Below are 27,939 nucleotides of genomic sequence, written 5' to 3'. Positions count from 1 at the left end.
TGATGGCTCAGATGATAAAGAATCTGCCTGCAAAGCAGGACACATGGGTTTGATCCCTGGGTCGGGAAGATTCCCCTGGAGAAGGGAATGGGTAACCACTCCAGTATTTGTGCCTGAAGAATTCCATGGACAGAGGAGCCTGGTGGGTTACAGTCTATGGGGTGGCAAAGAGCTGGATATGACTGAGCAACTAAACTACACTGAATATTATTCATATGATGAATTATTATCATAAAATTTGCTCGTGGAAAGCACTGAACCACAGTCAATACAAAATTAGAGAGGAATTTCTCCCAGAGATGTTTATAAACGCACTGTAGTTATCGGTCAACGACTTGCAATAAATAGAGCAATGAGCTTCAAAACACTGTTATATCATCCTTTAATTTAGAAGGGAAAACATAAAGTCCAACTCAGCAAAAAATTTCTGGGGAGAGAGGAAAAAAAACACTGGTCTGGCACATAATTCCGAAACAATTCTTAAATCAGCCTAGTGGGATGTGCCAGCATACTTGTCTGGCCAGCACTGATTTGGAATTTGAATGCTTAGCACACATGAACAAGCACTCTCGGATCCACAAGCCCCAACACTCTCTATTATTACATCTATTTGCACATCAAAGTTAGCTGCCTGGCCAAGGGCGGAGGCAGAGCAATCCTGTCTTTCTATAGACACACTCAACAGGAAAACACGTTCACGACAGCACTGCCTTATTTTGGCTGTCTATCAAGCAGCATGAGGGATCTTAGTTCCCTGACCAGGGGTCAAACCTGTGTCCTCTGCAGTGGAAGCACAGAGTTCTAACCACTGGACAACCAGGAAAGTCCCCAGGGCAGATTTCTTAAAAGTGGGGTCAAGAGGCAAATGAGGTGATTCCCCTCCCCCCAAGGCCTCTCACACTTCCTCTACTACTAATCTCCAGATAGGTTGTCAAACCATCTCCAAAGATACTGTTATCCTCCAAAGATACTACTTCTCTCAAACAAGTGACACACTGATGTGGCAATGCATTTTAAGTCTTGTTTACAGATAAGCACCAGATGTATGGTTACTCTGTTTCTGGTGAAGAGTTTAGCTGTATGCTTTAAGTCTGAAAGCCAGGAAGAAAAACTGAAGGGGAGCTGGAAGAGAAAGCTACCCAGCCTCCATCTGGGACAGAAGAAAAAACTTCAGGTTGGTACAAGATTCTCCGCCTCAAGAATAACTTGGAACCCCCATCTTCATTCAGCTGATGATGTGTCTGCTACCGCCTGCAATGTGGGAGACCTGGGTTCAATCCCTGGCTTGGGAAGATCCCCTGGAGAAGGGAAAGGCTACCCAATCCAGTATTCTGGCTTGGAGAATTCCATGGACTGTACAGTCCATGGGGTCGCAAAGAGTTGGACATGACTGAGTGACTTTCACTCACATGTGGGCACCGTACCAGGGACTGGAATTCAGAGGCAGAGACTGGTAAGAAGGTCCTAAGGCAGGGAACACCTAAGAGGGGCAGCTAACCAGGCAGCCTTAAAATGGGAGTCAAGAAAGGTTTCCAGGAGATGCCTTCTAAGCTGAGTTCTGACAGCAAAAGAGACAAAGGATAAGGAACTTTGTTTTCTAAGGACTCAGATTTCTCATCAATAAATTGAAGCTAGGTACTAACCCAACTAGCAGGGCTTTATTATAATAATGTATCACTAGTTGTTTTAGAGTCAGAGAAAAGCAGCCAAAAGGATATGAAGACTAAATGCCAATAGAATGAACCAAAGAGAAGAAATGATCAACAGAAAGCCATCTGTGAGAAGAGGAGATGGGATCCAGACCACAGCAAAAGGCTCCTCTCTTCACTGGCACAACAGGGAAGGAGAGAATGGATATAGATGACATTAAAAATATAGGTTCAAAAAATAATCCAAATATGGATCAACTAAAAAATGGATTAAATGAAGTATGGTACATCCATACAACTGGAATATTTGGCAATAAAAAGTAATGAAGGATTGATAACACAGATGAAACTTGAAAATGTTAAGTGAGAGAAGTCACTCAACACCAGTGTTTCTAGAGAGAGAGAAAGCAGATTTGTGGCTGCCTGTGTTTCGGAAAACTGTGGGGAAAGGAAGTTCCTGCTGACAGGTACAGGGTTTCTCAAGACTCAAGTGAAATTTAGCTTCTTGTAATGCCTCTTCTGCCAGGTACAGTCTTTGGCAACCCTGTCTCCGCCTCGTCTGTAACTTGTTCTGCAGCATCTTCCACAGGTCTTCAACTGGAATGAGATTTCTGCCTTGCTCTCCACTAAAGGGGGCTTCCCTGGGAGCTCAGAGGAATCCGCCTGCAATGTGGGAGACCTGGGTTCGATCTCTGGATTGGGAAGATCCCCTGGGAGGGCATGGCAACCCACTCCAGTACTCTTGCCTGGACAATCCCCATGGACAGAGGAGATTGTTGGGCTTCAGTCCATGGGGTCGCAAAGAGTTCTCAACAGGACTGAGCGACAAAGCCTAGCACATCCAGAGACTAAGCACACAAACATCCACTAGAGGGAGCTCTGTGAAGGTGGCGATACTGCCTTTTGATCTATGTACTCCCAGTGTCCAGAACCCTGCCTGACAAGGTGTCTATCTGCTGAATTAAACATCTTTCGTCAGTAACATCCCATCTGCACATGGCAAAGGCAGGTCTAAAGCCTGCAACTCCTTACTCCTCCTAGAATGTTCATTCACAAAAGAGTCAGGGATAAAAGATTAAAATAAAACAAGATGTTTAGAACATCTAACTCACAAGAGGGTGAGAAGTTTGTAGTAGCTTTCCAGGGAGAGAGAATGCTAGAGAAATGGGGGTGGGTTACCGAGGGCGCTGAATTCCGAGCGGAGTCACAGACATCCAAGACTAACTCAAGGACACACAGCTGGTAAAAGGAGGGGCTAAGACTTGAATCCAGGCAATCTGGCTCCAGAGTTCAAGGTCCCGACCACCAATACTGCCTAGCAACTGTAGACATTATAAGTCCCTGCGCTGAACAGCGATATAAATCACGTTCGGCCAACAGGTAAAAACACACTGGTGACATAAAACGGTCTCCCTAAATCCTTTCTATTCTAAATTTCAATCCTGGACTGACATTTGTGATAACGAGGATTGGCAGCGTTTGTGATGAGATCCACAGCGCCAAGGCGGGGGCTGAGAAGCAGACACCCACGCGGACTGCAAAAAAAAAAAAAAAAATAGAACAATGTGTTCAAACGCCTCGCATGAAGCCAGGCACACAGCGATCGCTATTAGTTCTGATCCGGGGCAACTGCCGAGGGGCAGACTTAGGGCGGAGGCAGGGCAGGGGGCGGGTGGCGCCCCTCTGGGCCACGCAGGGACCGGAGCACGCGCAGTGCCCCCACGAAACACCAGAGTCCCCGCCCCCGGGCCTCCCGGCCTGACACCGTACCACTTCCTGAGAGGAGCCACTCTGCGGGGTTCCCCCCGACCCGAGCCCGCGCCATTCCCGCCCTCACCTGTCGGCCCCATATACTTGACCACCCCCTGGGTCTTGAACACTTCGCGGGCGGCCAGCAGCGCGTCCTCCCGGTGCGCGGTGTAGAAGTCACCCCGGTCAAAAAGGCGCACTGTGGTGGTCGGCTTCTCCGGCATGCCTTGGAAGAAGCGCACAAAGCCGACCTCGGCCGCGCTATCCAGCTGCAGCGTGTCCTTCGGCTGCACCGCCATTTCGAAACCTCTCCACCAGCCGCCCGAGAGAACTGCACGACCCCGCACCCACCAAGATGTTTCCCGCCTCCCCTCCCTCGCCCCCCAAGCGCGTCCGGCCTCTGCGGAGGCACCCAATCAGCATCCAGCACTGCGACTCTGTGGGTGGGAGTGCGCCCCGACAGCCAATCATAATCGGACGCGGCCCAGCTTCCCGCGCACGCTGGTGACTCTGTATAATGCGCATGCGTGAGCCTAGGTCGCGCGCCGACCGTGGCAGACGCCCATCGTTGAAAGGGTTAGGTCTCCGGGTTTTCTGGGCTGCACAGGCGTGGGTACCAGGTGGAGGAAGAGCTAGATTAAGAGGTCAGATGGGAGGTTCCGGCTGGTTTTGAGTTTATTATGTACCCGTAAGCAAGAGAGTGAAATCAAAAAGAAACTTGAAAGCAAGGAAAAACTAGCCTTCGTATCACAGTATTTTTTTTTAACCTATGCCCCTCTCCTTCCAGCTGCCTCCGTTTTCTTTTTTAAGCAAACTCCATCCTAGCCAAGACTTCACTCTTTGATTGATTCATTCATTCAAAAACAGAAAACTTAATATGCTCCAGACATAGGATCTGAGGATTAGTAAAGATAAGAGAAAAATCACAGTCTTTATTGAGCTTATATTCTAATGAATGTATTCAGATAATGGTAAAAGAATCTGCCTGGTGATGTAGGAGACGTTGGTTCGATCCGTGGGTGGGGAAGATCTCTTGGACAAGGAAATGGAAACCCACTCCGGTATTCTTGCTTGGGAAATCCAGTGACAGAGGATCCATGGGGTCGTAAAAGAGTTGCACACGATTTAGCAACTAAAACAGCAGCAAACTTATAGTAAGTAAACTGTTAGAAGTAAGTGTTTAGGTATAAAGGACAGGGTGGGGAGGGTTGGATTTTTTTTTTTTTTTTTTTTTACTGCTGAGCAAAGACTTGAAGGAAGGAGGTCAGGATACATCCTGCACAGTTACCTGCCTAACAAAAGGTATTGCACTCACCTGTTTGATCACCCTTCCCCCCATGAAATCTGTCCCAAACCCTGTTTCAAAGGTGCATAATTACCCCCAGGAGCTTTTCGAAGTTGTTCCTGGGCCCCACCCCCACCTAATGGGTTGGAATTTCTGAAGGTGGGTTTTTGGGATCTTTTAAGAAAGCTCCCTGGAAATTCTTGACAGTCAGCTCGGTTTAGAAACCACTGACCTAAATGTTAAAATTCAAATAGTTTCAGAAGTAGAGAAAGTTTGAGCTATCAGACTGCTGACTACATCTCCTACTAGTGTTCCCTCCTTTCACACCAGCTCTTCCAGCTGCAGTAATAAACTTCCCCTTACCTTTCAATACCTAACACAAACTTGTCCCTCTGCTCTGGAATGGTCCTTCCCTGCCCTTTGTGTAGCAAACTCCTGGTCATTCTTCAGTGCCCAGACCTGAAAGAAGTCCATTCCCTCCAGGTGTAATTAGTTGAGTTATCTTCTGAAGTACCATCTTATTCAACAGTTCAGTTCAGTCCCTCAGTCGTGTCCGACTCTGCAACCCAATGGACTGCAGCATGCCAGGCTTCCCTGTCCATCACCAACTCCCAGAGCTTGCTCAAACTCATGTCCATCCAGTTGGTGATGCCATCCAACCATCTCATCTCTCGTCCCCTTCTCTTCCTGCCTTCAATCTTTCCCTTACTCATATTCATACCCATATTATATTTGCTACATTGTTTTAGAAATATCTGTTTACCTGTTTCTCTTACCAAACACTTGGAAAGAACACAGGTGAGTATTATATTTATTTAATGATAAAGGCCAATGTTATCAGCATTTTATTAACTTTTATTTTTACGTTTTAATTTTTGCAACTCTAAGCGTTAAGAACTATTGTTATTCTTATTTTACAATGAGGAAACTGAAACTAAGAAATGTGAGGTAGCTTACCCCAAAATCCAGAACTAATAGTAAGTGATTGAGCTAGAGTTCAGGCTCCAGATTCTGTAAGTTTAACTATCTGTGTGCCAGAGAACCTGGCACATATGAGGAACACAGGAGATGTCTGTAAATGAATGAACTGTGTATCACAACAACCACTCCTTTTTGATAACCTTAGCCTAAGTGCCATCCATCTCTCCCCTTTCCCCATACACATTATAAATAGTGAGTGCAGAGGAAGGCAACACGATAATAATAACACCAAGGGTGATGTCAGGATTAAATGAAATAGCTTTGAAAATATTTTATGTTTTTTTTAAAAGCCTTTATACTCATCTCACATGCTAGTAAAGTAATGCTCAAAATTCTCCAAGCCAGGCTTCAGCAATATGTGAACCGTGAACTTCCTGATGTTCAAGCTGGTTTTAGAAAAGGCAGAGGAACCAGAGATCAAATTGCCAACATCCGCTGGATCATGGAAAAAGCAAGAGAGTTCCAGAAAAGCATCTATTTCTGCTTTATTGATTATGCCAAAGCCTTTGACTGTGTGGATCACAATAAACTGTGGAAAATTCTGAAAGAGATGGGAATACCAGACCACCTGACCTGCCTCTTGAGAAATCTGTATGCAGGTCAGGAAGCAACAGTTAGAAATGGACATGGAACAACAGACTGGTTCCAAATAGGAAAAGGAGTATGTCAAGGCTGTATATTGTCACCCTGCTTATTTAACTTATATGCAGAGTACATCATGAGAAATGCTGGGCTGGAAGAAGCACAAGCTGGAATCAAGATTGCCGGGAGAAATATCAATAACCTCAGATATGCAGATGACACCACCCTATGGCAGAAAGTGAAGAGGAACTCAAAAGCCTCTTGATGAAGGTGAAAGAGGAGAGTGAAAAAGTTGGCTTAAAGCTCAACATTCAGAAAACGAAGATCATGGCATCTGGTCCCATCACTTCATGGGAAATAGATGGGGAAACAGTGGAAACAGTGTCAGACTTTTTCTGGGCTCCAAAATCACTGCAGATGGTGACTGCAGCCGTGAAATTCAAAGACGCTTACTCCTTGGAAGGAAAGTTATGACCAACCTAGACAGCATATTCAAAAGCAGAGACATTACTTTGCCAACAAAGCTTCGTCTAGTCAAGGCTATGGTTTTTCCTGGGGTCATGTATGGATGTGAGAGTTGGACTGTGAAGAAGGCTGAGCCCCGAAGAATTGATGCTTTTGAACTGTGGTGTTGGAGAAGTCTTGAGAGTCCCTTGGACTGCAAGGAGATCCAACCAGTCCATTCTGAAGGAGATCAGCCCTGGGATTTCTTTGGAAGGAATGATGCTAAAGCTGAAACCCCAGTACTTTGGCCACCTCTTGCGAAGAGTTGACTCATTGGAAAAGACTCTGATGCTGGGAGGGATTGGGGGCAGGAAGAGAAGGGGACGACAGAGGATGAGATGGCTGGATGGCATCACTGACTCGATGGACGTGAGTCTCAGTGAACTCCAGGAGTTGGTGATGGACAGGGAGGCCTGGCGTGCTGCGATTCATGGGGTCGCAAAGAGTCGGATGTGACTGATCGACTGATCTGATCTGATCTGATCTGATACTGTTTATCATCGCGTTTCCCCCCACCCAGACTATGTCTTTCACTTATTCATTGAATTAGGTATTTGTTTATCAGTTGAGGGCTTCCCTTGTAGCTCAGTCAGTAAAGAATCTGCCTGCAGTGCAGGAGACTGGGGTTCGATCCCTGGGTTGGGAAGATCTCCTGGAGAAGGAAATGGCAACCCATTCCAGTATCCTTGCCTGGAAAATCTTACGGACAGAGGAGCCTGGTGGGCTGCAGTCCATGAGGTTGCAAAGAGTTGGGCACGACTGAGCAACTGACACTTCCTTACTTACTGGTTGACTTTAATGGGCATAAAGTCTAGAAATTCATCACAAGGCTATCAGCCTTGGCAGAGGATGATAACCTTTCACCAGACTTTAAAGATAGGTAATGATTTCAGAGACTCTTTGTATCCAGACTAATAACAATGATCCAGAGGACTTTTTTCCCTCCCAAATGTCTGCAAGAAGAGGGACCTTTAAATTACGCTGCCTGGAGACAGGCTTGAAGTAAAACATTGAAATGTGTTTGTAATCAATTTGCCTAATAAATTGTTTTTTTTTTGTTTTGGTTTGTTGGGGTTTTTTGGTTTGTTTTTTATGGCATGCCATGTGGCTTGCGGGATTTCAGTTACCTGCTGCTGCTAAGTCACTTCAATCGTGTCCGACTCTGTGCGACCCCATAGACGGCAGCCCACCAGGCTCCCCCGTCCCTGGGATTCTCCACGCAAGAACACTGGAGTGGGTTGCCATTTCCTTCTCCAGTGCATGAAAGTGAAAAGTGAAAGTGAAGTTGCTCAGTCGTGTAGGACTTTTAGCGATCCCATGGACTGCAGCCCACCAGGCTCCTCCATCCAGGGGATTCTCCAGGCAAGAGTACCGGAGTGGGGTGCCATTGCCTTCTCCGTCAGTTACCTGACCAGGGACTAAACCCCAGGCCATGGCAGTGAAAGCCCAGAGTTCTAACCATTAGGCTACCCGCAAACTCTCTAAGAGATTGTTTTAACAGTATCTTTTCTTTAAAGCCATGTGCACAGATTAAATATTTATGATAAGTTTGAAAGGTGAAAGTATCTTTTCTTTAAAGCAATGTGCACAGATTAAATATTTATGATAATTTTGAAAGGTGAAAGTATCTTTTCTTTAAAGCCATGTGCACAGATTAAATATTTATGATAATTTTGAAAAGTGAAAGTCGCTCAGTCGTGTCCGACTCTTTGCAACCCCATGGGTTATACAGTCCATGGAATTCTCCAGGCCAGAATACTAGAGTGAGTAGCCTTTCCCTTCTCCAGGGGATCTTCCCAACCCAGGGATCGAAGCCAGGTCTCCTGAATTGCAGGCACATTCTTGACCAGCTGAGCCACAGGGAAGCCCAAGAATACTGTAGTGGGTAGCCTATCCCTTTTCCAGGGAATCTTCCTGACCCAGGAATTGAACCAGGGTCTCCTGCACTGCAGGCCAATTCTTTACCAACTGAGCTGTGAGGGAAGCTGATAATTTTGAAAGTTATGTGAAATAGTGTATCTTACAGAAATTTTATATATTTTCTAGACCCACTTAGGAAACTATGAGATTCTGAAAATAACAGATGAGGGATTTTGCAAAATCCCTTTGTAACTGGAAGACACCATATGCTTGATGGGGTGCAGCACTGGTGGCTGGGGGTGAAGAACCCGCCTGCAGGAGACCTGGATTTGATCCCTGGGTCGAGAAGATCCCCTGGAGAAGGGAATGGCAACCTACTCCAGTATTTTTGCCTGGAAAACTCCATGGATAGAGGAGCCGGCAGGGTACAGTCCATGGGGTCACATAGTGTCAGACATGACTAAGCAACTAACATACACAATAAAACCATTACCCCCAAATGGTTTTTACTTTTCTCATATTTATCAAATTTATAATAACACTTATTTATAATCAGAATAAGTGTTGGGCAAAAAAGCACACACACCTAACAAAGAGGCTCTTCAAAGAAGTAGTAAGATTTTTAAACAACCAAAAATAGAGAAATGTTTAGTAAATTTTGACGTGTTTAATTTAATCTTAAAAGTAAATTATTGTCAGTTCAGTTTTCTATGATAGTATGCCCATGAGAAATTCAACACCAATTTTGCCACCACTCTAGTTTCTAAAATTTTTATAATTTGGTTGTATTATCCCATTATTAAAAAGAGACAGTAAGTGAAGTGCTGTCAACCATGTCACTGCAGTTTCAGAGAAAGGAGGATTTAAAAGGGCCCTTGGAGCTGAGTAAGACATCTTTTTCTTTTTTAAACAGCTTTATGAAAACATAATTTACATACTGCACAATTCATGTAAAGTATTTAACTCAATGAAAGTATTAGTCACTCAGTTGTGTTCGACTCTTTGCAACTCCATGGACTATAGCCCTTGAGGCTCCTCTGTCCATGGAATTCTCGAGGCAAGAGTACTAGAGTGGGTCGTCATTCCCTTCTCCAGGGGATCATCCTGACCCAGGAATTGAACCAGGATCTCCTGCATTGCAGGCAGATTCTTTACCATCCAAGCCACCAGGGAACCCCTGCCCTGGTGGCTCAGTGATTTGGGGTATACTAACAGGGTTGTATAACCATAACTGGACTTCCCAGGTGGTGCTAGTGGCAAAGAACCCGCCTGCCAATGCAGGAGACACAGGAAATGCGGGTTCAATCCCTGGGTAGGGAAGATCCCTTGGAGGAGGGCATGGCAACCTACTCCAGAATTCTTGTCTGGAGAACTCCATAGACAGAGGAGCCGGATAGGCTATAGTCCATAGGGTCACAAAGAGTTGGACACAACTGAAGCAACTTAGCACACAGGCAGGCATAACCATAATTACAATCTAATTTTAGAATATTTTGTCCCTCCAAAAAGGAACTGCACACCAATTAGCAGTCACTCCCTATTGCCCTTCCTAGCTCCTGGCAACCACAGATCAACTTTCTGTCCCTATAATTTTACCTTTTCTGGGCATTGCATGTAAATGGAATCATACAAGACAGGATGTTTAGTGACTGGCTCCTTTCACTGAGCATAATGTTTGAAGTTCATTCACATCGTATGTGTCACTCCTTTTTATTACCAAATAATATATCATTGTATGACTACACCACATTTTTTCTATTTATTCATCAGTCAGTGGACATTTGGATTGTTTCCACATTTTGGCCATCACGAATAATGCTGCTATGAATGTTCATTTATAAGTTCTTATGTGGACATATGTCTGTTTTTATTTCTATTGGATATATACCTAGAAGTGGGATTGCTGGATCACACCTTTTAATGTATGTTTAATTGTAGTCCTCATGGTAAACTATAACCCATATGTTTAACCTGCTATGTTTTACATCTTGAGGAATTGCAAAACTGTTTTCCAAAATGCCTGAAACATTTTACATTCTCTTCAGCAATGTATAAGGGTTCTAACTTTACCACATCCTCACCCACACTTGTTCCTGTCTTTTTGATTCTAGCCATCCTAGTGGGTATGAATGGTATCTTATTGTGATTTGATTTTCATTTCCTTAATGACTAATGATATTGAGCATCTTTTCATGTGCTCTGTATCTTCTTCTGAGAAAATATTTGGAAATTATATATATGACAAAGGATTTGTATCCAGAATATATAGAGAAATCTTACATCTCAATAATAGATAAATAAACCAATGTAAATGTAGGCAAAGAATCTGAAGAAGTCTGTTTTTCAGAAAGCTCTTTGGTTGGTTGATATAGGCAACACAGACTCTGTGATTTGAAAACACAATGTACTATTTCTATTTAAGAAGCTTGATAAAAAAAGGAAAAGAGATAGGAATGGCAGCTTCAGGGTCAGTGGGAATTGTTAGCAGGCGGGGGCATGTTTTAGGATGATCGGAAATAACAAATTATGTTGTATCTACAGAATGTGTTGTGTTTATTGAGGAGGGAAAACTTTCTCTTTACTCTCAAGTTCAGTGACTGGGAGAATGTGAGTTTGAGTTAAACTAACAATAGACAGATTAACAGGGGAAAAGGCACACTTTTTATTAATGTATACATGCACAGCAGTTCACAGAAATGCAAATATCAAAGAATCGGTTGTATATATATATATATATATATATATATATATATATCTCCTCAAGGTCTTATATATTCTTTTAACAAAGGATAGAGGATTTGTCCTTCCAGAGATGATACATTTTCAGGAAGTAACCACGAAATATATGGGAGAACTAATGGAGAATAGGGGTACTGTAGTAGGGTCTGGTTATGCAAACTCATCTCAGTGTCAACTCTCCATCTCTGGTTCAAAGGATGATTCAAGGGGAAGCACCTTCACAAAGGGAAATTTATGCCCTGATTTCAGGCAGATAAGAGGTGGGTGAAGAATTTTTTCTGCATCTGTTGATTGTCATTTGCCTTTGGCAAAAAGAACCCTTACACCAAAGTGGCATATTTAGGGGTAGCCTATCCTAACCTCCTTTGTGTTGAAAGAAGTAGAAAGAGCGGAGGCTAAAGTGCTAAGAAAGCCGTCATGAAAGGGGATCTTAAGCTGGGCCTTGACTAAGTAGAGGATACTGCAGATGTAAGAAACAACATAAGACTGTGGTACACCCGAAACTTAGGTAACATTGTATATCAGCTATACCTCAATTAAAAAAAAAAAGGAAAAAAAGATATGGTCAAGCCCAAGAAAAGTATAAAAGGACCTGGGAACAGGAACATTTGAGGAATGGAAAGAAAAATTTTGCATATAGCAAAGTTGGATATATTGGAGTATAATGGGAAATAAAATATATTTTGACTGTGTTGTTCTGGGATAATACACAAGAAAGACTGGGAGTGAAGAGAGCTTGGTATTAAGTAAAATTACATCTAGGCAAGTGGTAAAGTTGTGGAATGGAGACAAAGGAAGAACCAAGGGAGGCCAGGCAGAGTGACCATAGCTAGAGGACTGGATGCCATTCAGGGACCACTCCTGTGTATGCCATTGGTCTCACCCCACCACTGCCCATGAGAGTCTTCTCAACTGTTCTCCCTTTTTGTCACAAGATCTCAAGTCCTAGGTAGGGATGCCTGTGCCTTAGATGCTCAGGGCAGAGGGAACATGACTGCTTTTAAACTTCTGCAGAGGGAGGTGAAGAATTGGCTCCCACCAATACCATCCACAGGAGAATTCTCCCCAAATGGAAGAGGGGATGGGATGCTGGGCAGCCAAAAGGGGAAGGAGTGCCCAGTGCAGGTCCAGACTGGAGGAGGAAGGGGTAGAAAAATGCTGTGATCAACTTTAGGCAAATCGTTCTGGGAGCAATTTAGCATTTGGGCTAGAGAAGGAATAGATTGGGGGCAAAGTGTGTGTGTGTTAGTCACTCAGTCATGTCCGACTCTTTGTGACCCCACGGATTGGGGCCTGACAGGCTCCTCCATCTATGTGATTTTCCAGACAAGCATACTGGAGTGGGTTGCCATTCCATTCTCCAGGGGGATATTCCTGACCCAGGGATCAAATCTGGGTCTCCCACATTGCAGGCAGACTCTTTACCATCTGAGCCACTGATCTGGGCTAGAGAGGGAATAGACTGGTGGCAAAGAGATCAGTATAAATGTGTTAAGGGAAGGCAGATTGGAGGTAGACTTATTCCTGAGGGAGAATCTCAGGGACTGATGACCAAAACGATGGAGAAGGTAAGAGAGAAAAAAGAATTTAGGACTTGTTACATGGTGACAATGTCACTAGCTGATTCTGAGGATATAAGTGATGGACTAAGTTTTTGGAGGGTGATGAGGTCATTGGGCGCTCCAAGTGGCGCTAGTGGAAAAGAATCTGCCTGCCAATGCAGGTGATACAAGAGACCTGGGATCCATCCCTGAGTTGGGAAGATCCCCTGGAGAAGGAAATGGCAACCCATTCCAGCATTCTTGCCTGGGAAATCCCATGGACAGAGGAGCCTGGTGGGCTACAGTCCATGGGGTTGCAAAAGAGTTGGACACGACTTAGCAACTAAACCTCAATTCACCCTTTGTGCCTGCTCTGAAGCTTTGTCAGAAGAGGGCGCTGGAGCAACACTGCAAGAGGAAAGGGTATTGTTTCCCTTGTGGCACCGGCAACTTCCCCCAGGTGCTCAGCTGTGCAGGGATTCTGCAGCCCTGGGCAGCTGATGGCAGCTTCCCTGAGCACAGCACCCCCCCCCCCCCGCCCCCAACTGTAAAAAGCAGCTTTGTACAGTGCCTTAGGTGTCAGATCTTTCCCTTAGCACCCTAGAACAGGGGTCAACAAACTTCTGTAAAGGGCCAGAGTAGTGAGGCTTTACTTCCCATTACGTCTGCTGCTGCTGCTGCTAAGTCGCTTCAGTTGTGTCCGACTCTGTGCGACCCCATAGACGGCAGCCCAACAGGCTCCTCCGTGCCTGGAATTCTCCAGGCAAGAACACGAGTGGGTTGCCATTTCCTTCTCCAAAGCGTGAAAAGTGAAAATGAAGTCGCTCAATCATGTCCGACTCTGTGCGACCCCATGGACTGCAGCCTACCAGGCTCCTCCATCCATGGGATTTTCCAGGCAAGAGTACTGGAGTGGGTGCCATTGCCTTCTCCTCCCATTAGGTCAGTCTGTCACAATTAGCTGCCCTTGTAGTGAAAAACAGCCACACTCAACACATGAACGAGTGTAGCAGTGCTCCAGTAAAACTTTGTGGACACTGAAATTTTTATTCCGTGTAATATTTTGCATTATTTTACATATACTGAAATATCCTATTTTTTTTCAACTGGTTAAAAATGCAAAAACCATTCTAGCTCCCAGTTTTGAAAACAGGTGGTAGACCAGGCTGCAGGCTATAGTTTGATGACTCCTGTTCTTGAGGGCAAATTTTCCCAGTAAATTCCAAAAGAGCACCACAGGAACTTCTCTGCTCTTCGTCGAGCCACAGGTCTCTTCATCAGCCCTCTCCCAGGTCTGAACTCCAGCCCAGGGTGTATACAGTTTCTTTGGGTGCTGTCTCAGGCCTAAGGTAATGGCTATTTTCATATTTGTCTATTTGTCTTTAAAGTTCTCATTACTTTCGAGGACTGATTTTTGTTGCTGCATAACAAATTATGACAAATTTAGCATCTTAATAAACATTTATCACTTCACTTTCTGAGAAAGGAGTCCAAGTACAGGATCTTTTCATCAGGGTCTCAAGACTGCAGTGAAAATGCCACCGGGGTGCAATCTCATCAAGAACTGTAGTCCTCTTCTGAGCTCATTTGTTGAGAATTCACTCCCATGGTTGAGTGACTGGGCCCTCGGTTGCCCAGCCATTTCCTGATGGGTGACTCTCTCCAAAACATGGCAGTCTGCTTTACAGTTAACAAGAGAGTACATCTATTTCCGCTTTTTGTCTCCTACTTTTAGGCAGTCTTTTGTAATCTCCCTTTTGAGTCAAGTGAAGAGGGATCATAATTGCATCTGGAAAATCCCTTCGCTTTTCCCATGTAACTGAATCTCAGGAGTTATCACCTTATCATATTCACAGATCCTGCCCACACTCTAAGGGAAGGAATTATATAGAGCATATATATCATGGGTAAGAAATCTTAAGGGCCATCCTAGAATTCTGCCTACTACAGAAGGGATAAAAATCATAGGTAAATGCTTAAATACAGCTTTTAAAATTTTCTTTAACATTCTTTTTATAGTATTTTTTAAAGTTTCTTATCAAAAGCAAAATATTTCAGGATACTTTAACTTCATATAAAATGTGTTTGTACCATAATAATTCAGTTGAAAAACTGATGCTTCTAATACAACCAACCATGGAATTCACGTTCCACAACACTGTCCATCAATTCAGCCTTAAGGTATTAGTCTGCCAAATGCCACTTTGTCTGAAATAGAATCTTAGATGGATTCAGAATAAAATTGCTTGTTTTTTCTGTGTAGAAGTTATACATTACATTATTAATTTTATATTGAGTATACATGATTATGTGGAGGAGGAAATGGCAACCCACTTAGCACGCATACATGCACACATACATGATTACAAAGACTCATGCAAATTCTAATTTGTAGCTAGCATTCAGAGCATTTCTTAACCTATTATCTTATGTGTATACTATGAAATTTGATTCAATGTGATTCAAAAGTTAGGAAACTTTTTTAATGTTTATTTCATAGTTCATAAAAAAAGTTTATATGTACAAGACTCAAAGTAAATAGGAAAGCAGCTATTTAATCACAAATGGACAAGCCAGTAGTCATTTCAGACTACCGTGGAAGCGTATTTAATGCGTGCCCTTCAATGTTAGGCATAAGTAATTCAAACTATCAGTCCAAATTCTGGGTTTTAGATCTGTATCTATAGGACACTTGTAGTCAAATTTTACGATTGGTAAAGTCAATTTCAGACTGTTTATATTTTGAGTACAGGTTTAACTAGTACAAACATATGATGTTAACTAACAACACAACAGTGGTCTTCAAAGATCTTCTCTTCGCCCCATGCGCATGTTTATAATCTGAGTCTGTTTACTCATTTCCCTTCTTGTAGTTATTCTTCAAACTAGTGTTATGCATTGAGTTCCCTATGCATCTCACCCATCTCCTTTATCTGAAATAGAGGGGAAAAGATAAAAAAAATTTTAATAATTTTTCAATTTTTTGTTCATCCTGAAAATAGCTTAAAAAACAAAAAGCAAGAAAATTCTCTTCCACATTTATGACATTTAAATTTTTTTGAAGTGTATTACAAGGAAATATACATTGAATACATGATCCAAATTGCTTTTTAGTGATAAGATGGCCAGTGACAGAAGTAGAAGGTAAGCTAAATATTTAAGGAAGAACCATTTTCTATTATCAGTCTTTTTTATGGGTGAGGGAATTGAAGTTTAAAATTAAATGATTTTTGTCTCAGGTTGCAAAATTAATTGCAGACAGAACCAAGACAAGGTAATGACAACTACTCCAGATGGCAAACATCTTGCTGTGTGGCAAGCACGGGACTGACACTTTACATAGATTACTCTCTTTAATCCTTACAAAGGGTCTGTACTATCATCCCCATCTTACAGATAAAGGAAACATGGAGGCTTAAAGGAAGTTAAACAACTCACTCAGCTATTAAGTGGTCAGAATTCAATATAATCTGGTCTGTACTGTGAGACTCTCCCTAAGATCCTAAGGTCTACACTGTAAAGGGACTCCAGTGTAGTTGAGATCCATTAGTGTCTGGAAGGTATAGTGATTATGAGGAATAAGAGATTAAACAAGGGCCTTTTAATTAAATAACCCACTTACCTCAGCTTTCTCATACTTTGTCATGCTTTTCTTTCTGGAAACAACCTAAGTGGAAGAAAAATGATTACTATTTGAGGACTGCTACCCAAACAAAAAACTAGTCTAAATTGACATACATATTTTTAATGAACACAATTCTGATCTGAACAAATTTAATTTTAAAATCCATAGATATTGTTTTTAAAAGCATCAAGAAAACAATGAACAATCTTCAGTGAAATTTAACAGCCTAGTGTTCATTCTTCCACATCTTGTTCCACCCTAATAAGAATATAACATGTATGGGGGTCTAAAAATGGGATCATGCAATATAATTTCCCTCTTTACACAGCCTGCATCCGCATCACAGGAATTCTTCCAGATCGAAAGCTATGGGTAGAACTCTTTCTCTTTAGTATGCCATTTTATTCCACAGCATGGATGCCCCAGAGTTTACTTATCCATTCTCCCCTGGACATACACTCAGGCTGTGTCCAGATTCATCCTTACTAGCAACACAATACATGACCTTGACCATACTTCCTTATTACTTGTGCTTTTATTTCTGTAGGACAATTAGATTCCTATGATCAACCTTTCATGTATTTATTTGCCGTCTGGAATTCCTTTTCTGTAAGTTGTCTGCTGCTGCTGCTGCTAATTCGCATCAGTCGTGTCCGACTCTGTGCAACCCCATAGACGGCAGCCCACCAGGCTCGCCCATCCCTGGGATTCTCCAGACAAGAACACTGGAGTGGGTTGCCATTTCCTTCTCCAATGCATGAAAGTGAAAAGTCTACTCACACCTATTACCATTTCTTTCTTTAGTTTCATCAGTTTGTAAGAACTCTTTATATATTATGCATAATAACTTTTTTGTTTTATTCATAGTGAATATTTTCCCTGAGCCTATCATTGATACACATATATATATATTTTCACTTTACAGCATCTCTGCCATACAAAATACTTAATTTCAATGAAGTCAAATATATGACTTCCTTCATGGACTCCAGATTTCCCACCTTACTTGGTTTCTTTTACTACAAGGTTGTACAAACATTTCATAAATTAATTTTGAGACTTATTTTACTCTTTAACATTTTGAACTATAACCCATCCAGAATTTGTGTTTGAACACGGGTGAACTGGCCCACTCCTCGCGTGCTGCTGTGCTTCAGAAGGTGCTATTCACACACAGCTGAGCAATGTGGCCAGCTCTGGTGGGGTGAAATAGGAATCCATCTTTTGTTTTCTTCCAGATGGATAGCAAAAAAATGTAAGCTGCCGTATACCCTCAAATCTATGTCTTTATTCTGTCACGTTGGTAAGATTTCCTTATGTATCTACAACAAGCCCTGCTTCTCAGGTGATATGGTCTTCTTCTGAAGCACTGCTAAGTTCAATTTACTACTCTTTTATTTAAACTGTGGCTTCATGTTTCTCTCTTTTAACTCTTTTTTATGCTAACATTGTGTTTCAGTGTTAACATGTGTTCACAACGTGTTCAAAAAAATGCAGTTTCATCTCACTGAGTGGTTTGGAAATTCAGATTATTTCGCACTTAACCTGGCAAGAGTGTTAAACCGCACTCCTGTGTGCAGTGCGGACAGCTAAAGGACACTGGCTACTCAATGGCCACACAACCGGCCTGTGAAGTGCTCAGCTACAAGCTTCTCTCAGATCAGCATCCTTTCTTCATAAGGCTGACTATTTTACAAAAAGGGGCCAGAAATGCAATAGATTCATTCAGCATAAAGGAGTACAACAAATGAAGATTTTGTTTCATTAACTTATTTTGGAACATGGTTGGGGCTCTTTCATATTATCACCATTTCTTGAAAGAAAAGATCCTTAAATGAAATTTTACTTGTTCCAAACTCACCAGCACAATGATTCCAGCAATAATTGCTACTACCACAACCACAATGACGGCAATAATACCAGCTTGTAGACCCTGCATTGAAAATTCAGGTGGTTTTTCATCAACATAGTAAATTGAAGTTCGACCAGGATCCAGATCCAGTAGTTCCCCATTTACTCTCAGGTCCATCCTTTTGGAATGGAACAAGGATTCATCTTTAACCTATATTGAAGAGAAAAGCAATTTAAAATAGTTAAGAAAAATCCACCACAGCCATGAATTATGTGCCAATTATGTACCAAAAGAACTGCTGCCAAGAATCTTTATGGTTTTGGTGATAACAGTCTCATCCATTGAAATAAAAAAAAAAAAAACTTTATGACAGGAAATTTCCAAACATATATAAAAGTAAAAACTGTAGTATAATAAGGTCCATATACCTATTACTCAGGTTCAATAATATAAACACAGGGCCAATCTTATCTATTCTTCCTTCTCTCCCAACCCCATAGCCTCCCCTTGGCCTGGGTACTTTTTTGGTTTTTTTGGCTACACTGCACAGTTTGTGAGATCTTAGTTCCATGACCAGAGATTGAACTTGGGCCCTTGGCAGTGAAAGCACAGAGTCCTAACCACTGGATAGCCAGGTAATTCCCTAGCCTGGTTATTTTGAAGTGAATCCCAAATTTCATCAGAAAATAGCTCACTTTAGTATATTAAACACACATTTTAATCCCACCAGTTAAACAGCAATTTTTACAGAGTCTCTTGTTCATAGAAATTATAGTAGGGAAGACTAGACTCACAAGCTAAATAACTGCCAAGGAGGTAACAAGAATCATAAGAGAGAAGATATTCTAGGCATAACAATTTGATAAAAAGGCATAAATATACGAACAAGTAAAAAAGTGTATAAGAAAGGTGCATGTGAACGAAAAGGAGGACAAAATTAACTGCCACATGAGAACCACTGGAGAATATTTATTCATAATAGTTGATCTAAAAGTAGAGAAATAGATGAAAGACATTTCTAAAACAGAGATAAAATAAGAAAGATTATACTCACATCTTTTTCAAAATAATAAGCCACATCAGCAATATCCACATCATTCTGAGTTTTCTGAGAAGAATTTTGTACCAGATCAATAGTGATAACATCATTCTCATACTGGGGCAGGGTGGGGGTGGGGGGGAGGGAATAAAAAATACAAATTAATATTACTATAATAAAAACTGTATGAAAATATGAAAATATCATTGTTCAACAATCAGAATATTCAGTGTTTGATTGTCTGTAACCTGCATGTGCTGGTGTTTCTTGTCATTAGTGGATAATTTGGTTTATCATTAACAATAACATCAAAATCTTTGGAAGGTTAAATCAATCCAAGGGATAGAAAAAATAGCAATGCAAACAAAGATAATTATATTTTTTTTTCCAAAAGAGAATTTTCTTTTCCTGAAAAGATTTTGAACAAGATATTAAAGTACCTCATTTACTAAAATGCTAAAGAAATGCAATCCAAAACCATTTACCATGTTCTGCTTTTAGGAAGGAAAAAAGCATATCCCTACCAAAGTCTTTTAAAAAATGATGTCAATTTTTTGCCTTGAAAGAATTCCATCACACTATTCGAGCATTTTTCAAGCAGAGTTGAAAGAGTTAAGGAAGGGCTAACTGGTTAAAGACTAGCTCCTGAAACCAAAGACAATAGGACTAAGTAGCATCCTGAAGTAAGTAGTCAATCCTAAAGCAACCAGTCAGTCCTAAAGGAAATAAACCCTGAATATTCATTGGAAGGACTGATGCTGAAGCTGAAGCTCCAATACTTTGGCCACTTGATGTGAAGAGCGACTCACTGGAGAAGACCCTGATGCTGGGAAAGATTGAGGGCAGGAGAAGGGGGTGACAGAGGATGAGATGATTGGATGGCATCACTGACTCAGCAGACATGAGTGTGAGAAGACTCCAGTCAATAATGAAGGACAGGGAAGCCTGGCCTGCTGCAGTCCATGGGGTCGCAGAGTCAGACACAACTGAGCAACTGAACAACAACAAAAGTAAATATTGCCAAAAGCAACCAGAGAGCGAGATTTTCCAAGGTAAAAAGACTGGCATGTGCTGGGGAAACTAAGAGACACTACCTTTTCTGTAAGGGTAAACTGAGGTTTTTCACGAGTATGGAGGGAAAGCAATAACAGGGGATTCTTTAGATTAAGAGCCCAGGGCTTACAGTGTTATTCAAATACAGTTCAACCACTATCAAAAATCATACCCAAACCAAACTGTCCAACCAACTCTCTGTTAAAGCCCATCTGCTTCAAAAAAAAGAAACTTACCAGAATATTTGTGATATATTTTGGATCCAGTTGATAACGATTTGTGATTACCTCCTTGAATGCACTGTAAATAGAAAAAAAATTATGCCATTTTGCAACTATCATCAAAATAATTCATATTCCAAAAATAATAATTCATATTGATGCAAAAACTGTTGAGTTCTAGTTTTAATAGAAACAGGACATTTACACAGTATCCAAGTACCTGCCCACAGATTATATTAATTACAAAGAGAAAAGTGGTATCCACAGTGGAGAAACCTGGTGGATCCCGACCACAGTTAACATCACTAGTGAAGGCACGAGCTGACCTTGTGTGCCTCCCAGTGTGAAGTACTGAGAGGGACACAGGTCATTGTAAGTAGTTTTTTTGTCAAAAATGCATTACTTGTATTTAATTATGAGGAAACATGAGACCAATCCAAAATTGAAGGACAGTCTATAAAATAATTTGGCCATACTCTTCAAAAATATCAATGTCATGGTTTATAATTTAATTAAAATTTTCAATTTTATTGGAAAGACAAAGAAAGGCCAAAGCAGTGTTCCATATTTAAAGAGACTGAACAGTCATAACAACTAAATGCATGATCATAGATTGGGTTCTGAGTTAGAGGGGAAAAATTTGCCACAAAAAATATTGGGAAAACTGGAACAATATGGTTTAATGATAAATTTCCTGAATTTGATAACTGTACAGTGATTATGTAAGAGAATGCCTTCTTTTTTTCTAGGAAAAGATACACTATAGTATTTAGGGATCAGGATGCATGTTATCTAGAATTTGCTCTCAAATGGTTCTGCAGAAATAATATTTATACATGCTCAGATAGATAACAGAAAGTACACACACACACATGCATACTCATATAAAATATGGCAAAATCTTCACTGGTGAATCTGAGCAAAGGTTACTGTATAAGAATCTGTACAATTCTTGTAACTCTATCTTTTAAAGTTAAAAAATATTATTTATATTATCCTATTTTTCAGAAATATGAAAAAGTAATGAGACTTTAATTTATCTAACGGTGTAAGATGAAAGATTTGAGTGTCAACTGTACAAATATAATGTATTTAATAGCACTTACGACTGCAAACTTTGAAGATCATAAGGTTTTTCCCTTGTTTTGTGTTTTAGTTCAATGATGATCCAGCTATAAAGAAACAGTATTGATTAAACATAACAACTCTGCCTTTTATATTATTTTCTTAATAAGCTAATATCAAAATTCCCACATGGAATTACAAGGAAATTAACAGAAAAAGGATCTATACTATAGATATGCCCTTCATTTCTTCCTTGGCCCTCAGACATTGTTTATAAAGAACTCAGCCATTCTAACATAGACCTTCTGGCCACCACAGTCAAGATCACATAAAGCCAAGGCTTAGCTGGTCATGGTGGGCCACATTCAAGTGAAAAGAAAAAAGGCACTGAGAGAAAACAGAAAAGTGGCCACAGGCCTCCAGAAGACAGAAGTGGAGAGAGTGCCTGCCTTGGCTGTGATAACTTTCCAGTCTGTCTCTTCCAATAAAATCTTTTTGGCTTAAACTAGCTGGAGTGTGTTTCCATTCCTCTTCATTATATAATCCCTAAAACAATCATATCTCACTTTAAAATACAATAAATAAACAAATACATGAGTAGCGTAAATTGTTCATGTACACTGAACACCAATCCAACTTAAAATACTGAACAGTGTTAAGTAAAAATATATAAGCAAAAGGAAAAACATTTAAAAATAAGATATAATACATTGCTAGTAAATTCACAGAAGATCTCTGGAAGGTTATGGCATGTGACATCAATTCTACAGAAGTAAACTGAGTAACCAGGGGGTTGAGATGGGATAGGATTGAGATGGGATTGTCACTGTCCACTCTTTTTTCTCTTTTGAATTCTAAATCACAAAATCACGTTACATGTTCAAAAGTACATTTAATTAAATGAATTCAAAAAGCATGAAAACAAGTAATATAAAGGCAGCCCAACTCACTAGGTCCTCACTGGCTCGGAGCAGGAGATTTCACTGTCCTTATCGGTTCTTCTGACCCCAGCAGTGTTCACACACCAGCACGTGGAGGTGCCGTTGCACTGCTTGGCTTTAAAGAGCCCCTTGTCGTCACACTCGGGATCATAAAGCCCGTCATTATTCTGGATGGCGCCCTCTGGTTTCCCTCTTCTCCCGGACTTTGAGTAATTCATTTCTGCCTTCATCACCAAGCATTTAGTAGCCACTGAAAGGAAAGTGTCATTACAAACTGAAAAATAACTGCAGTTTTGTGTTTAAAGAAAAAATTTAATTCACTCCAAATTCCCACGGCCAAAGATTATTACAGATTTTACAAGTTTTCATGTTCACTTTCTAAATCATAAGAAACTTCAAAGATGAGATAATGTTGACAAAATAGCATGATTCAGATTTGAGCCAATTAAACACTTCCAACTCAAGACATATCAATTAAAGAAGTATACATCAAATAAAACTTAAAGGCAATGAGGATATTCTACTCACATTTTGTGCAAATGACGGAATGCTGTGTCCCAACTGAGGTGCACTGGCACTGACCGAGCGCGTTCACAGAGCAGTTTGTGGTCAGTTTGTAGTTTTCACACACACATCCTGGGGAGGGGAAAATCCACTTTAAAAAGGAGGATGCAACTATCAACTCTGATGTTGAATCAGCTAAAGTATGTTCTGACAATAATCCCCAAGTTACGGGACATGTCACAGCCTTAAAGAGTGGTCCTGAATGTTTAACTTTTCAGCTACAATTGAAGTGGCTGACACAATGCTAAATAGGCAGTCTAATTTGCATACTTTCCTACTTTTCTTTTTTAAACCAAGAATAAACCCTCCAAACACCAGATTCAGCTTTGCCTTCATGATACTCCCAGACTCAGCTTCTTCCCTCCTGTCCTGCTAAACACTCGCTGCCGGTCATGACTCTTCCTCAAAATCAACAACACACTACTATATATAAAATAATCAATAAGGACCTACTGTATAGCACAGGAACTCTACTCAGTATTTTTTGATAACCTATATGGGAAAAGAATTTGAAAAAATGGATATATGTACCTGTATAACTGAACCACTTTGCTATATACCTGAAACTAGTATGTTATAAATCAACTAGATCCCAATATAGAATAAAAATCAAGTTTAAAATGCCAATTCTAGGATCTGTGAATAACTCACATTACTTCCCTCTTCCCACCCTTTAATTAATAAGAGATACTTCTTCTGAGACTTAATGGAAATGTACTCAATCCCTGGACAATTTTGTGTCTTGGAAAAATTTTATTTTCAATTGAATTGGGAGGTACCTCTTTTCTAACTAAATTAAATCCTAGTACCTGATTTTGAAAGTGCTATTAAGTAGCCCATCCTGGATATTGATGTCAGTTTAATATTTATATTTTTGACTATCTCAAAAGCTCATTTTAACTTCAAACTGACAAGTCCATTTCTTTTATTAGTCTAGATAAGAGAGTGCAAGATTATAAACAAACACTAACTTTAACAGGCTGAAGAACTGATATATTGAAACTTCATATCTCAAGTTGTCTTTAATTTTTCCCTATTTAAATTTTAATCAATATGAACCACCTATATAATCTGTTCATCACTAAACTCAGTATTAGGGTCACAAAAAGAAAGTCTAGTGGCTGTCCTCAAGGAGTTACACTGCATTACACTGCATTATGCTATATACCTGCTCAGAGAACAAAGTTATGCCTAAACACCGTGAAATTTTAAAGTGACAATCAGGCACACACTTTCTGAACGTACTCCTACAGCAGCCGTTATCACTTTAAAGCAATTTGTTTTGGTCCTGCCGCAGGGCATGCGGAAACTTAGTCCCCCAACCAGAGGTCCTACCAGTGCCTCCGGTAGTGGAAGCATTGAGTCTTAATCGCCGGACCGCCAGGGATTCCCACTTTAAAGCAATTTAAAATTAAGTATTTAGCCTCAGGCTGAACTTGAAATAACGTGAGTTGATTAAACTGCATTATTCTGAAAGTGTAATGAATTAGGCCGAACCCTGTTGGTGAGACTATAAATATAAAAGCCTTTCCAGAAATCTGGTTAAACGACACCTCACTGCTAGCCACCACCTTACAAATAAATCAAGAGATGGAGGCCAAGATGTTTATTCCAGAGTAAGGAAACCTGGAATCAAATTACACGTCCAAGTTTAGGATAATGATGCAACCTTCCCGGCTACAGATTGTTTTATATCATTTAAACCGTGTTTTTCAAGACTAAAGGAAAGGGAAAACTGAATACAATGTGGGGAGTGAGGACGGAGGGGATCAAGACCTAAAACAATGTGTTTAGGTTTTGGGTAATATTTAGAGCAAAGTCTGAAAGAAAAATATATCTAATTATTAATTACAGGATTCTTTTAAAATGGTGGCATTATTGTTTTAACTCTTAACGATTACCGATATAGCTGGATTTCCTACAATAAACTTGGCATTACGTATATAATCCTTAAAGAGAAAATATCCATACACCGGGTAGTCAAGGCCCAGGAGGACGCCCCGTCCCCCGCCTCTCCGCACAGGTGCACAGCGGCCCCAGAGGCCTCGCCGCAGTCACCGGCCCCCGCCTGAGACACATCCGGGGCCCGCCGCAGGTGCCCTGGGAGGGGCGGGGCCGAAGGTCGCCGTCGCAGAGTCCCCTCCCGGCCCGGGCAGGTTTCCGCCTCGACAAAACCTCAAGTGCGCAGGGGCCGGAGGAGGTGGGCGCGCCGAGGCAGCGGCGAACGCGGCCGCTGAGTTCCCTACCGGCCCCTCCGCCCCTGCCCTGGGCCATTTTCCCAGAGAGGCGAGCAGAGCGCCAAGCGAGGCTGCTCCCTCCCGCCTCGAGAGTGGGCGCCTTCCCGCCACCTCCCACCCTCAGGGGGCCTGGGCAGCCCCGCGCCGTCCATCTCCAGGCGGGAAACCGCGGCCCCTTCCCCGCAGTCTACATCTAGGGCACCGAGGACCGCCACCACCACCGCCCCCGCCCCGCCCCCCGGTCCTCCTATCCCCACGACTCCGCTCCTTACCTTCCTGGGCTGCGGCCACCGCCGCCGTCGCCGCGGCGACCAAGAGCCCGAAAGCGAGGACCTGGGGGGGCGCCATGCTGCGCGCGCCGAGGACCAGGGCGCTAGAGCGCGAGGGCGCCAGGCGGGTCGAGGGCTGCCGCGAGAACGAGCGGACAGAGTAGGTCGTCGCAAGCCCACTGGCCGGCCGAACGGCGTGAGGCGTGGGACGCGCGGGTCCGCGTCGAGAGGACTGCAGCGAGGAGTTCGGGAATCAGACGACGGTGCTAGCTGGCCGACGGACTGCGCGACTTGGGCGCGCGGTAGAGCGGAGCAGACCTGTTTGACCTGGCAGCCCCGCCCCCGGCCCCGCCCCGGTCTCTGCCCGCGGCGGCTCACCTCCGCAGGCCGGTTCTCCGCGTTGTTACCGCCGGGGGGCGGGGGCAGGGAACAGGATCCCCTCCCCTCCCCCACCCGGGACGCGGCCGTTGGGATATCACCCTCTTCCCAGGTGTGCGCCCGGTCTGCCCGGTCCCCGCCGCCTCCAGGTGCCTCCTCCCGCGGCGGCCGGTGAGGTGGGAAGGGTGGGACCCTGGAGAAAGTTGGAAAATACCGACACTTCTTTTTCACCAGTGAGAGCACCACTCTGAAACCTCGAAGAAATGGGGTCTGGAGGAAAGAGTGAGGGGGCAGGGAGGTGGAAGGTGGACGGTGAAACGGAATACAAAGAGAGGCGGAAGAACCGTCCCAACCTCCGTAAAAACAGGCCTCTGACTTTACCTGGCGGTTTAACTGTAGGCCTGTGAAACGAAAAAAAGAAAAATAAATCTCTCTAGCTCTCAGGATGACAAACTCTTGTTCCTTATTATTCTCAATGTCTTTTCCATTTCTTATAAGCCTTTTTTAGCATTGGAAGGTTTAAGAGAAGGTGTTCCCATTTCTCTACTTTAAAAAAAAAAAAAAAAGAGGTGTTCCCATAGAGGGGAATGCTGGAAACTGAATTTATCTGGGTTGATTAATATTAGAGAACAATGCTGGTAAGTACTGCAAAAATATAAAGAAGTAGAAACAAAGGACAATTATTTCAGCGCAAATGAATTCAAATTACAAGCTGTTGTTACACTCAAAATAATTGTGACGTGAAACTTTTAATAACTATTAAAGTATTAAGTGTATTTAATGTTATTTTTGTTAGCTGCAATATCATTATGACCTATTTTTAAGTCTTTTTTCCAGCTTAAATTATCAAAGAGTTCAAAAGAGGAAAAGTGAAAAGGCAATTTAAAGATTCAACTAATTTTGATTAATTTTTACAAATATATATAAAATCATGGATTATGCTTTTATTGAGCAATAATTTAAGTGTGTTGTGAACCTGGTGGGCTACACTCCTTAGGGTCACAAAAGAGTTGGACAAGGCTTAGGGACTAAACAACAACTCTACTGACTCTCCTAATGTAAATAATTACATTGTTGAAGTAAATACTAATATAATGTGAATTTTACTGGGACATTAAGTTATTTAATTATTTGATTATTGACATCTTAAGGAAATCCTATCAGTGTTTTAAATCTGAAAATCTGGACTAGACCTGAGTTCTGGAACTTTGTGATCTTTTCAAAAATTTCTTCAAATGAAAAGACTGTTACTATCAAATCAGGAACAACTATCAACCAGATTTTTGTTATCTTCTGCATTTGGGCTGTTTCAGGAAGTTACACACCGCCAGCCCCCAAACTACGCACGCTTTTCCCAAGAATAACTGGTTATTGTGGCTTTGTTTGCAAAATACTCCATTGCCAAATCTGAATCTGTTATCTACCTAATCCAGAAAAATCAAATCTTTTAAAAGCTTGACAGCTCTTTATTAAACGTGCGTTTCATTAAAGTGAATTGAGTAAACATGACTATTAAATAAATGACAAAATACCACAGTAATCTGACTTGTAATATATGAATATACATCCAAGATATTGTTTCTTTTTATGGCTCTTAACTCATTCTCAATTTGTCACTGCTCAAAATTGCTCTCATTTTATACTTTGTGAATCTTTTGTAGGTTCAGTGCTGTATTTAAGAACGTTTCTTAATAGTTTCATACACAAGTATACTGTTTAAATTGTTCTTAAGTTTTACAGGTGTTGCTTTTTAATTTTCACAGTAGTCAGTTTGATATCTAATATTTGACTAAGAAAAATATGAC

The 27,939-nt window shown here is 41.7% G+C and overlaps 2 protein-coding genes and 1 long non-coding RNA gene across 3 annotated transcripts in view; 1 reads left to right on the top strand and 2 right to left on the bottom strand.

Annotated features, from left to right (window-relative positions):
- The window catches only part of MSH2 (mutS homolog 2), a 90,268-nt gene extending 86,507 nt beyond the window's left edge, over positions 1–3,761 (bottom strand). The window contains exon 1 of the mRNA XM_055540026.1: positions 3,487–3,761. Within this exon, the coding sequence (XP_055396001.1) occupies positions 3,487–3,697 (211 nt within the window). The 5' untranslated portion in view covers positions 3,698–3,761. The remainder of the gene's footprint in view (positions 1–3,486) is intronic.
- Positions 3,762–4,628: 867 nt separating this feature from the next.
- LOC129623038 (uncharacterized) lies at positions 4,629–6,176 on the top strand. Its single transcript, XR_008700265.1, has 3 exons — positions 4,629–4,700; positions 5,433–5,481; positions 6,010–6,176. It is a non-coding gene; the product is annotated as an uncharacterized LOC129623038 (long non-coding RNA).
- Positions 6,177–15,346: 9,170 nt separating this feature from the next.
- On the bottom strand, positions 15,347–26,123 carry EPCAM (epithelial cell adhesion molecule). Its single transcript, XM_055540025.1, has 9 exons — positions 25,760–26,123; positions 23,215–23,322; positions 22,696–22,936; positions 21,787–21,852; positions 20,696–20,759; positions 19,422–19,523; positions 18,377–18,577; positions 16,513–16,557; positions 15,347–15,823 (listed from the first exon to the last, which is right to left on the bottom strand). Exons 1-9 carry the CDS (start codon positions 25,833–25,835, stop codon positions 15,782–15,784), a joined length of 945 nt encoding a protein of 314 aa, XP_055396000.1. The 5' UTR covers positions 25,836–26,123; the 3' UTR covers positions 15,347–15,781.
- Between the last annotated feature and the right edge of the window lie 1,816 nt (positions 26,124–27,939).

This window comes from Bubalus kerabau, chromosome 11 (assembly GCF_029407905.1).
Source record: "Bubalus kerabau isolate K-KA32 ecotype Philippines breed swamp buffalo chromosome 11, PCC_UOA_SB_1v2, whole genome shotgun sequence".
Classification (NCBI taxonomy): domain Eukaryota; kingdom Metazoa; phylum Chordata; class Mammalia; order Artiodactyla; family Bovidae; genus Bubalus; species Bubalus kerabau.
Note: the sequence above shows the minus strand (reverse complement) of the source record. Positions and strands in the feature narration are given on the sequence as shown.

What these genes read in the sequence shown, in the direction of transcription:
- EPCAM (XM_055540025.1), bottom strand. Translation starts at nt 25,835, where the DNA reads ATGGCGCCCCCCCAGGTCCTCGCTTTCGGGCTCTTGGTCGCCGCGGCG. An exon ending in GGTGGCCGCAGCCCAGGAAG is followed by an intron (nt 23,323 to 25,759) that starts GTAAGGAGCGGA and finishes TCCCCTCCCCAG; the next exon opens with GATGTGTGTGTGAAAACTAC. An exon ending in CTTATTATTTTGAAAAAGAT is followed by an intron (nt 18,578 to 19,421) that starts GTGAGTATAATC and finishes TCTTCAATATAG; the next exon opens with GTTAAAGATGAATCCTTGTT.